Raw genomic sequence first — 12,613 nt, 5'->3', positions numbered from 1 at the left:
GGATATATATATATATATATATATATATATATATATATATATATATATATATATATATTTTACACATTTGGAGAACTTTTATGCTACCTGACAACTGTTTTATTTCCTTGACACTCGAGAAATATAAATCTTGGGGCACCTAGTGAAAGGCAATGGATTTTCACTTAATTCTGAAAGGCAATGGATTTTCAGAGAAAATCAGAGCAGTCACTTATTTTCCAACTCCTCGACACATTCATAATGTAAGAAGTTTGCTCGGAATGGGCTCGTGCTACCGGAGATTCACAGAGGACTTCTGTACAAGGCATGTCCATTGGAAGGACTACTGCAGGGGATGCAAAATTTTTGTGTAAGGAGGCATAAGAAAGTTCTTGTGTCATCAAGGAAATGCTGACTTCTCTTCCAGTCCTGGCATTGAATGATAAAAATGCCAGGACAGAACTTCACCTTGACAGTAGCAGTTTCGGGATCTTTGCAGTTCTAGTAAAAATTCAGGAAGGTGCTGAAAATGTGATAGCTTGTGCTTCCAGAGTACTCCCAAAGTCGGAGGTGAATTATTATACAGCAGAGAAAGAGTGCCTTGAAGCTGTTTGAGCCATCAGAAAATACCTGTTTTATTTATTTGGCAAACCATTCGCTATTGTAATGGACCACCATTTTTAATTATGGCTGTCTAGTTTGAAGGATTGAGTTGACTAAGATGGGCAGGGAGGCTTCAGAATGGGACATCAGATTTGTATACAAAAGCAGACACTAACACGAGGGTATTGCCGGATGGAGTGGCCGAGCGGTTCTAGGCGCTACAGTCTGGAACCGCACGACCGCTATGGTCGCAGGTTCGAATCCTGCTTTGGGCATGGATGTGTGTGATGTCCTTAGGTTAGTTAGGTTTAAGTAGTTCTAAGTTCTAGGGGACTGATGACCTCAGAAGTTAAGTCCCATAGTGCTCAGAGCTATTTGAACCATTTTTAACACGGGGTATTGCTGACTGCCTTTCAAGGAATTCTGTGCCAAAATGCAGCAGCAGGAGTGAAATGTGTCATTGTTGCATTAAATAACATTGCTGCTTAACAAGGGCAAGGTCCAGAATTGCTAAAAACCAACACAGAAACGTTGAAGGATGAGGAACTGGCAAAAGGAGAATTCCTATCAATGAATGGACCACTGTATGGAAGGAGTGGGGTGGAAGTGGTTGCTTGTTGTCCCAGCTCCTTAGTGACAAACTATCCTGAAGTTTATCTATAATGCTCCAACATCTCATCATCTAGGATTTGTGAAGACTCTAGACAGAATCAAACGCAAGTATCAATGGTAAGTCTCTACTGATTCTGATGCCATGTAACCCACTATAAGGAATGCCAGCGATGGAAGCACATTCTGGAATTACCTTCAGAAAAATTAAAAATAACAGAGAGTATGGTGAATAAGTAGAGATGTGAGCCAAAGAGACTGTGACTAGATGTGAGAAGTGTAGATCACACAGAGGTGAACACAGGGATGATAGTGGGTGGGGGGAGGGGGCAATGGACAATGCAGTGGAGGAAAGAACAGTACCAAAGAAACATAATGCTGTAATTAGGATTTCTAAATTATATTACTGGCCATTAAAATTGCTACACCAAGAAGAAATGCAGATGATAAACGGGTATTCATTGGACAAATGTATTATATTAGAACTGACATGTGATTACATTTTCACGTAATTTGGGTGCATAGGTCCTGAGAAATCAGTACCCAGAACAACCACCTCTGGCCGTAATAATGGCCTTGATACGCTTGGGTATTGAGTCAAACAGAGCTTGGATGACGTGTACAGGTACAGCTGCCCATGCAGCTTCAACACGATACCACATTTCATCAAGAGTGGTGACTGGTGTATTGTGACGAGTCAGTTGCTTGGCCACCATTGACCAGACGTTTTCAGTTGGTAAGAGATCTGGAGAATATGCTGGCCAGGGCAGCAGTCGAACATTTTCTGTATCCAGAAAGGCCTGTACAGGACCTGCAACATGTGGTCATGCATTATCCTTCTTAAATGTAGGGTTTTGCAGGTATCAAATGAAGGGTAGAGCCATGGGTAATAACAGATCTGAAATGTAACATCCATTGTTCAAAGGGCTGTCAATGCGAACAAGAGGTGACGGAGACGTGTAACCAGTGGCCCCCATGATGTCACGCCTGGTGATACACCAGTATGGCGATGATGAATACACGCTTCTAATGTGCATTCAGCGCGATGTCGCCAAACACGGATGCGACCATCATGATGCTGTAAATAGAACCTGGATTCATCCGAAAAAATGATGTTTTGCCATTCGTGCACCCAGGTTCATCGTTGAGTACACCATCGCAGGCACTCCTGTCTGTGATGCAGCGTCAAGGGTAACCGCAGCCATGGTCTCCGAGCTGATAGTCCATGCTGCTGCAAACATCATCGAACTGTTCGTGCAGATGGCTGTTGTCTTGCAAACATCCCCGTCTGTTGACTCAGGGATCGAGACGTGGCTGCATGATCCATTACAGCCATGCGGATAAGATGCCCATTGGGATCCAGCAGGGAGTTCCGTATTACCCTCCTGAACCCACTGATTCCATATTCTGCTAACAGTCATTGGATCTCGACCGACACAAGCAGCAATGTCGCAATACGATAAACCGCCATCGCAATAGGCTACAATCCTACCTTTATCGAAGTCGGAAATGTGAGGGTACGCATTTCTCCTCCTTACAGGAGGCATCACAACAACATTTCACCAGGCAACGCCGGTCAGCTGCTGTTTGTGTATGAGAAATTGGTTGGAAACTTCCCTCATTTCAGCACGTTCTAGGTATTGCCACTGGCGCCAACCTTGTGTGAATGCTCTGAAAAGCTAATCATTTGCATATCATAGCATCTTATTCCTTTCGGTTAAATTTCGCGTCTGTAGCACATCATCTTAGTGGTGTAGCAATATTAATGGCCAGTAGTGTATGAGAGGAAAAGTAAATAAATGGGATTGAAACTCATTCAGAACTAATTTTCATTTCAGAAAACTGTAATTGTGATAACTATTGCATTTGGGTTACACAGAAAAAGAAAATTGAGAAAACTGTTAAAATTACAATATGACACAATGGCTGGCTATTAACTACCTCCAGGAGGCAAATTGCTAGTGCTGCCAACAGAAAAACAGAGCGCTAATATACCTTAATCTAGCATTCACAGTGTACATGTGCATATGGTATAGAAAGTTCTTGCAGAATGTAAATAATTTAGGAGTGAAAGTGACAACTCATTGTATAGTAGAAGTGTTGGGGTTGTCTACAGCTACACTAAAAAGAATGAAAACTTCACTAACTTTCAGAGATATGCTCCAATTCATGGAGGAAAAATGATAGGTTGGGGAAAAAGAGGAGGGGGGAAGGGGGTAGGGTGCAAGTGCCTCAGAGCCTAGATTAAGGGAGACACACTTGCTGTCTGGAGAATTTGTAAAAAAACACTGCTGAATGCAGAAAAAAATATCACCATAAAATGAAAAAGAAGAGGAACAACTTACTGTAAACACACATGGCCAAACTACTAAGAACAGCCAGAAAGGTTGCTCACTGTAAAATTCATTATTATTGATGTTACAAAAATACATTTCTGCTGTTACAAACAGAATAGGTGGCACTTTAACCATAATTCTCTTAAGGTATACAGTTAGGAATAAATCAGAAGAAGCTATTTACAGAGCATCATTAGACAGCAGATGTTTATTGTAGTCTCTTTAAGACTGAACTTATTGCACAGTTGTCCAAAGTTTTATGAACGATTCAGTGTTGTTAAACCTTACTACTAATTCTATATGTGGACAAAGGTAATTCAATTATCATAAAAAAGGCATAATATTAGTGAGAGATAATGTCTTCCGTAAAGTCTGTGTGTGTTTAATTACTGCCAGCTTTGCCAAAGATTTCTTGAAGAATCAATTTACAGTTGGTCAGTGACCTCCATTTTGAGACTACTGATGACTAATTTCTACTATAAATTTATTACGTCAGTGCAACTGTTCAGAAATTAAATCATATTACAGACATCTTATACCTCATTAACTTTGATATCATTGTAGAAAGGTTTTAATTGTACAACTGAATTCTCACTGAAATTGATGCTTGGTTCATTTATATCCTCTGAATGTGATTTAATTTTTTTATCCTTCCATTAGATTGCTTATCTATTTAAAGGCAGCCTGTCCTCCTTCATCTGTAATTATCTGTGATTCCTTTAATACCTCATTACTTTTTTCTTCACTTGGGAACAGCGGGCTTCAAACTTCTGTTGTTGCACAGTGTCCCTTTTTTGTCAGACATGGCGCAGATCTTCAGTTGGAAGTGTGTTATAGGATATCATTTTGTCTATTCTCGGTGATAAATGACTTTCACCGTGTAATAACGTATTTTTGCTGTAAAGAAATGAGGAGATAATTAGTGCACTCTATTCCCAGTAGCCAGAGACTGGTCATGTGTGTGAGAGCTGCATTTAAGTGAATGTCTGCATGTATGTTGGCTGTTTTGGAAGAAGGTCTTCTAGCTGAAAACATGCATTTTTAGTAATCTTTTTGTTGTGCCTGTCTGCGATTCATTATCTCTGGTGTATGGTGAGTAGCAATCTGTCTTTTTCATAATATTACGTGATTGGATAGATAAAAAAAATCTACTCACCAAGTGGCGGCAGGAGAACACACGTAAACAAAAAAAGTTTTTACTTATGCAAGCTTTTGGAGCCAGTGGAGGTGAGGGATCAAGCAAAAGGAACTGGAGAGGTTTAGGAAAAGGGGCAGAGTGCGAAAAAGTCTTCCAGAACCCAGGGTCAGGGGAGACTTAGCAGACGGTTGAGAAGGAAATTTGTGTTCTCCCACTGCTAATTGGTGAGTAGATTTTTTTTTATCTCTCCAATTACATTATATTGTCAGAAATTGATTCTTTTCATAATATTGTCATACAAAAATCGAAATGTGCAACTGAGACACCAAAATGAATGATAAATTTTGACTAACTGAAGATTTTTATGCAGCCCAAACTGGCAACAACATGATATAAAATTTATGAGGTAAACTGAATAAACACTATTTTACAACAATTCCTAATCATTGTTAAACCCAAATCAGTAGCCTGCCTTTATTGATTCACTGTGACATCAGTTCACAACCAGATAGTGAAAGTGTTTCACTGACTATGCCAGTTATTATAGTAGTGGTAAAAGGCTGAGGTAACTATCAAGATTATGGATGTTTTGGCTAGGTTCATGAAATGAGTAAAGAAGGTAGATGCGTCACTATATATGACATGAGCAGTGAGCTGTGTGGAAAAAATGCCATAGCTTCAGAACATGTAGTATGGGTTTGCCATTAACTACAAAAACATTTGGGATTTGGATACTTAATTTAATGAACAGAGAATTCTTATTCTGGAGAACATTTTTTTGTTTACTCTCGAAAAAAGTTTGATTGTGAAAAATCTTCAATGTTTGTTTTTTCAGACAAAAATATTTCCCTTTATTGCTCATTGTTTATATATCTCTGCTGTGTTGTGCAGTAAATTATGTAATATTACATACATAAGCTTGTTACCGTTAAATCTACACTACATTGAAATGCTTAAAGGGCTCTGGAAAGCCCTATCTTTCCAATGTTAAAATAGTGCTTGCAAATTACATGTTTTCTCAGAAAGTATTTGAGCTACGAAGTTGAAATTTTTACAGGTTATTTATTGGAGTATTGGCTACAATTTTTAAAAAATTTGAATTCAGTTGTTACAGATTAATTTTTTCTACTGTATGAAAATTCACAACTTTCGTGCATTTTTTGTTTATAAATTCAACAGTATACAGGTTTTTGGAAAAATGCTGTGTTAAGTTACCCAAAAGTGACTGTGTAACATTTCCTAAAAATTGGAATCAAATTGGTTTCGTATATCCTAAGAAAACATGTAATTCTTATGAAAAAATAAAACTTTTGGGAATCGACCTTTTTAGTGCATTCTAGATCCATAGGATGGATTATATTTATCTTCTGTAAACCCCTCCTCCAGCTTCCTCTTTTTCCTCCTGTTTGCTCTGGCTTGTATTGATATGCTATTTACAGCCCTATCAGTAGCCCGAAGACATTCCTTGTCTAAATCAAGCATCGTTCGTACTATGTTGAAACATATCTTCATTCCCATATTTCAAAATACTTTGCACCTTACAACATTGCCATAATTAAAAGTAGCAACAGCATCATACACACCAAAGTGAAGTGTTTCTATTCCAACGAACACAGCCTTGGGGTTTCTTGACCATATAACATTATTTACACTTTCATTGGGATTTTGAGTTTTTCCATGAACACAATTTTTCAACAGTTCAGGATCAGCTAAGTCTCTGAAAATAGGTTTTGTCATCTCCATTACCACATCAGGCAGACTATGTTTATGAGTGTACTTTTCACCAGTTTGCAATCCCTTGTACTTACACCAATATTTTCTCCTTTGGGACATGAGTAATGATGGGGACTTTTATCAGTTGAAAAAGTATGAAAAAAAAAGCCCAAACAGCTTTCTTTGTTTCATTGACAGTGTGTGTGTTTTGCCTAATGGCCATTCCATAATAGGTCTGTATTTTGTCAATTTCACCCTCAGTTAACCTCCCCTTCCTATCCAGCCTTTTACCATCAGTGAGTTCTTGGATTTTGTACAATGCTTGTCGCCAAAGTCATCACCCCATTCATTTCTGTACATGTCCAATACATTAAAATTTCTGCACTGCATCGTCACCACCATAGGGCTTCAGTTCGTAAATTTGTTTGAAACTTTTAGAGTCACTGTCACCAAGATAATTCACATATCACATGCTACAGAATGTTGAAATATACTAACAACACCAGCCACTTCCATTCCTCCACTACTGCTACTATAGTTAGCTGTGCAGTTTTTATCATATGTACCTTTATTTTTTTTTGTGGACACCTAAATGTTTAGATATTACTGCTACATCTAAAACTTTTCCTCTACACATGCTGGTGGCGGATACTACACCACGAAGAGATGTGTTTCCCTGTTTATGTCAGGTACCATTGAATGCTGCAGTCAAGTCTCTATTACTGTGGTTTTCTATTACTGCCTCTACCACAGCTTTCTTCATAGGTTCTATACAGACATCATCTACTTTAGACCCTGTAAATCTTTTATAGTTTGTAAACTTAGTTGGGAGATTTGGAAGATTCATCATGCCACAGAAAACTGCACCTGCAGTAGCCCCCATACACATACCAATTGTACACAAGGCATAAACAAATCTAATGTGTTCATAGATTTCACTACCTTTTTCTTCATTTGAAGTTAGTGCAACACTGTTCCAAAAGGTAGTCATGTATGAACACTTGCCACACTTCAGCTTCAGTTCCATTTCACAGCCAAGTCCTACATGTTGTTGTTGTTAGATTCCGCTGAGAACTGCCATATCAAATATTTCATTCACATCTGATTTGCCCATAAAACATTCATAGCTTTCACTAACTGATCCAAGCTTCCTCTGCGAAATACTTTCTTTCCCACTTTTATTTGCAATGGGCAGGTGTACCAGCAAGGTTAGATCCACACACTTGGTTATCGCCTCTATTGTTTACGGTAATAACACCTACCTTTGGCTTTCCAACATTTTTCATTTTTTTAAAAGCCTTCAGAGGATTTATAGTTTCTTTACATTTACCCATGATTATCCTTCAATAAAACAGAGACTTTAATGAACAAAATTCACTATGAATATTTTCAAGATTACAAAAGAGTAAATAAACATCAAACACACATATGTATTGAACTGTCAAAAGTTAGCCACAAAACATCATTTTGTAACACTTATTTTCTCTCACAGCACTAAAATGTACATGATGAGCATGTAGATTCATAAGTTCAACGTTTGACAGCAGCTTAACAGTGCCACAGTGGGTGACGTCCATGCAGAACATATTTTAAAAATAGTTGTAGTCTTTTGAACTGAATAAATTATATATTGATTGAAAGTGGAAAGTCTGTATATTTTTAAAATGCAAGAAAGTAAAAATTAAACATTTCATGATTTTGAACCTTTCTGGAGCCCCTTAATGTTTTTATAAATCATTAGCTATATACAGTTTCTTTGTTGAATGGCTGTAGTACCTAAACTGTTTCTTCTAATTTTATCCACACAGAGAATACTGAATACATCTGTATCATTTCAGAAACTGCTGACAACTATGAAGAAGATTTTCAGTCTTCTGTGAGTGGCAGTGGTCAGGGAGGAAAAAGTGGCAAACTTACCACACCTGGAAGCGATACTGAGATAGAGGAAGATATTGGCACTGATGATATTTTGAGTAATGCATCAGTGGTATGAACTTTTTGTGTTTTCAAAGTACTTTATTTGTAACTATTTGTTAAAGGTTGAAGCTATGGTGCCACTGAAGCTGCAACCTTAAGGTCCCTGCAGAACCATAGCATTAGCCTTTAACAGTTTCTTGTCAACTGAAGAACAGAAAGTAAAGAAACTTTAACTGTATTATTTCTTAGAAAAACAACATACTAAAGGAAGTTGCTTATTGTTTCAGACTGATGACCTCACAGTTGATGTAACAGCTTCAAACTTGAGTGGTGTTGGTGACTATATGGAGAATATAAGCTGACAAGATCTCTCTACACGCTAATTACCTGAAGAGTATAAAAAACAATGTTAGGAATTATGCCTTTTTTGTAAAAACTGCAGTGCTAGCAGTTTGGACTGATATATGCCATAAAACTGATTTAGATTTGTTAAATACACATGTATATTTTGAAGCATTGATTCATAATGTAAAATACTGAGTGAATATGTGTTTCACGTAAGTAAGTTCCATTTACACCGTATTTGTGAAAGCAGCAAGTCAAATATCTGGAAGCACGCAGACTATGTTCTCTGCACCCTGTGCAAGTAAATAATCCCAAAACTGCAGAAAGAGGGAATGATCCAGAATTATAATTGTACGATTGTAAACATTTTAGGGTAAACAAGATTACACGATCTCTATTAATATAAAGGCAGTTTTATTACAAACCACAATTACAGTAGAAAGAATGATGCAGACACTATATATCTGAACAGTGTTAACAGAGGTGAAGTTCTGAAAAGATAAATATTTTCAGCAGCAATATTAAAAACAGTTCTTCAAACTGAGGTCCTAAGTGTTAGGGTATGACCTATGTAAACCTGAACACACTCACAAAGTATGTATGCTGGTGATAATATATGTATTTGATACTTAATCAAGAACTTATGTTATGACACGCCTTTTCATTACTGCTACTTAAAATGTGCTGTGGTTACCACAGATGAAACTACTACTCTGCAAAAGCGAACTGGTTACCTGGTCATTGTGGCAACACTGAATGAAGTTCCCATTTAGAAAAAGAACAGAAATGTAACAAACAGTGTATCTCACCTTGGACATTCATGACATTTTGCTTGCAGTATCTGTAAAACTACCTTCCCTGGTAATGCTGCTATTTTCCAACAAATGTTTCTGCTGATTTATTATATTTTCAGTTTCCTTGTCCAGCACAGTATCTTCCTCCAGTAATCATTGCACACTTTATTTATGTGGTACACAGCCTTTCCATCTCTACTCTTCTGAAGTCACAACAGTAATTTGACGGCACTAAAAGCAAACAGGCTGTATGGTCTAGTAAATATCGTTTTTGGCTAGCAATGCTGAGGTCCAAGGGCTGATTCCCAATGATCATCTCAAATTTTTATCTGGATGAAGGGTTTGGAAGGAGGTCCTGTCAGCCTTTTGTGGGACCAACTGAAAAAGCTGTTTGAATATGAAGCAGCAAAATTGTGTGTAAGTCACTGACATAATATTCCTTCAAAAGGCTTGCATCAGCCTAGGTCACACATGACATTTATTTATTAACAATGAAAGCATCAGCCGTTACTTTTTCAGGTCAAAGAGAAAGTTGCTTGAAATATTATGACTATGAATCTTACTCTTTGTAAAATTCCAAACCAGTACTACAGGATTTAGGTCTGGCTCATTTGATGTAAAATCACTCAAAATAAAATCTTGGTGCCATACTGTCACAGGTGTTTTTTAAAAATTGGTGCAAGAAAGTACAAAATGAAAGAAGATTAAAATACACTTCATTTTCACAAACTGTTGTCTGTAGGGAAGGTGGATTAAAAGTTTGTAAGCATTATAACTTCTTTTATTTATGAATTACTTTTATTAAATTTGATGTCATTAGAGAGAGAAAAAGATCCACTACGATATAAAGTTACTGCTGTGCTGGAATTATGCATACTAATACTTACAAATCTGTAATGAAAGTAATTTCTAAAGACCTTTTTCCAAATTTTTTGCACTTAACTCACAAGTTTCACCATCATAATTTTTGTTTCGCATGATGCCTATAATCATACCTTCCAACATAAAAAAATCAGGAGAGTGTTTCTGTTTAGCAATTTAAAACCGAAAAACATAGAAATGTATTTGTTTTATTTTGTTATTCTTAGCTAGTGTGCAAGAGATCGTTGTCAAACAGGCAGTCATGAAAATGTTTTCATATTTGACTTGGCAAAGATCAGTATGAAAAAACAGAAAATGGTCCACTTGGCCACATGAATTTGACCTTTGCATCTCTATTTTCTTCGCTGATCTCTCAGAATTTTTCTAAGCCACCTTCAGTTATCACAGGTAGAGGCCTTCTTTTGAAGCCCAAGATGAACATGTATGGCTTTGAATAGAGGGTGGTGGTGGTGGTGATAGACACTTTCTCAGCAGCCTGCTTTTATTCAGTAGTTTCAAAATATGATTAACTCATGTTCCAGGAAATACCACTTTCGTATTAGTTTTGTAACATACTTGTGAATTTTGGTACCTTCTCTCATAAAATGTTTTTATTCCTGGAACGTGAATTTTGCAAATATATTTTTTTTTTAAAAATCGTATGGACTTGAAATGTTCCTGTCATAAGGATGCTATACACTTGAAAATGCTCAGTAATATCACTAACTCGATTTCATGCATTTTTGTCCCGAATAGTGGCAAAAGAATTCCATTTTGCAGTTACCAACCTAGCCACACACATTTCATGAACCCTGCAGAACCCCATTCTCTTTCATACTGTTCTGGGGGTACTGCGGGCAGCACCAACTTGCAACTGGAAAGTACGGTGCCGGGAGTGGACCCTGGAGATATTACTTGTGTAAGGTACCGAGGATGTGGTGTCGTAATCCTTCTGCAGGTCAAAGAAGACAACTATAATGTGTTGATGTTAGGCAGAAGTTGTTTGGATGACAAACTCCACGTAAACGAGATTAACACTAGTGGAATAGCCTTGGCGAAAACCACCCTCTTATGGAGCTGTACGATCCTGAGACTTGAGGAGCCAACACAGTGACTGGCTCACTGTGCATTCAAGCAGCTTAAGAAAACATTGGTGATACTAATAGGACAATAACTGTCCACTTCGAGAGGGTGCTTACCTCATTTCAGTACTGGGACAATGATGCTTTCTTGCCATTGCGATGGAAACTCACTCTCGCTCCAGGTGCTGTTAAAGATGGCAAGGATATCATCCTGACAATCCACTGATAGGCCCCTGATCATTTGGTTGTGGATGCGGTCTGGCCCTGGAGCGGTATCACGGCAGTGGGCTAGGACACTGAGGAATTACAACTCACTCAGTGGTGCATTATATGGCTCCAGGTGGTGTGTAGTAAAAGATAATTGCTTTCACTTCACCCACTGTTTTAGAACACATAAGGCAGGTTGATAATTCTCAGACGCTGAGGCTCTAGAGCAATGCAGAGCAAAATGTTTGGCGACGGAGTCTGGGTCAGTGTAGACAGTGCCATTCAAGGTAATACCAGGTACACCTGCAGGCACCTGGTATCGGTAGTGGTGTCTGCTCTTTGTCCAAACCTGCGAAGGAGAGGTACATGGTCCAATGGTCTAAACATATTGTTCCCAGCAGTCTTGCTTCTGTCATTTTATTAGGTATCGGACCCAAGTACAGACCGCTTAAATCCAATGAGGTGCCCCATGATTCGTGCCGCTTATTGTGTTGGAGAGCCTGCCTGAGGTCTCTTATGGACTCTGCGATTTCCAAGGATCACCAAGGTACTGTCTTCCATTGGGGTCAGGCCCAAGGAATGATATCACTAAATCAGCTGCCAAAATAATGGCTATTGTATTTGGAATGCCTCATCGATATCTCTGCATGGCAGGCAGCTGAGGGTGACAGCAGAGGTGAAAACACCGGAATCAACACTTGTGAGAGACCATGTGGGCAGGTGTCCAGGGGTGTGACACTGAGGGAGGGATAGGAAGATCTAGAAGTGCTACTGTCACACAGGTCATCGTGCACTCTCCAGTGGATGGATGGGAGAAGACAAGGAGATAAAAAGATCAATGACTGAGAAAGTTCTGTGCACCACATTGAAGTGTGCTGGAGCACTAGTATTGAAGATGCAAGGGTCAAGTCATGCCAGTAAGTTTTCGGAGTCTTGATCACAGCCAGTGCTTGTGGTTCCACCCCACAAAGGGTTATGGGCATTGAAATGAAAGGTGGGGAAAACTGAGAAGACAATGCAAACAATATG

General features: G+C 38.4%; 1 protein-coding gene across 2 annotated transcripts in view; it reads left to right on the top strand.

The window, feature by feature from the left end:
• Window positions 1-9,361, top strand: part of LOC126282232 (centrosomal protein 43-like) — a 46,220-nt gene extending 36,859 nt beyond the window's left edge. For both annotated transcript variants that reach the window (XM_049981822.1, XM_049981812.1), the window contains exons 7-8: window positions 8,217-8,365; window positions 8,583-9,361. In XM_049981822.1, the coding sequence (XP_049837779.1) occupies window positions 8,217-8,365; window positions 8,583-8,657 (224 nt within the window). In that variant the 3' untranslated portion in view covers window positions 8,658-9,361. The remainder of the gene's footprint in view (window positions 1-8,216; window positions 8,366-8,582) is intronic.
• The last annotated feature ends 3,252 nt before the right edge of the window (window positions 9,362-12,613 follow it).

The sequence above is a fragment of the Schistocerca gregaria genome, chromosome 1 (genome assembly GCF_023897955.1).
Source record: "Schistocerca gregaria isolate iqSchGreg1 chromosome 1, iqSchGreg1.2, whole genome shotgun sequence".
Lineage (NCBI taxonomy): Eukaryota > Metazoa > Arthropoda > Insecta > Orthoptera > Acrididae > Schistocerca > Schistocerca gregaria.
Note: the sequence above shows the minus strand (reverse complement) of the source record. Positions and strands in the feature narration are given on the sequence as shown.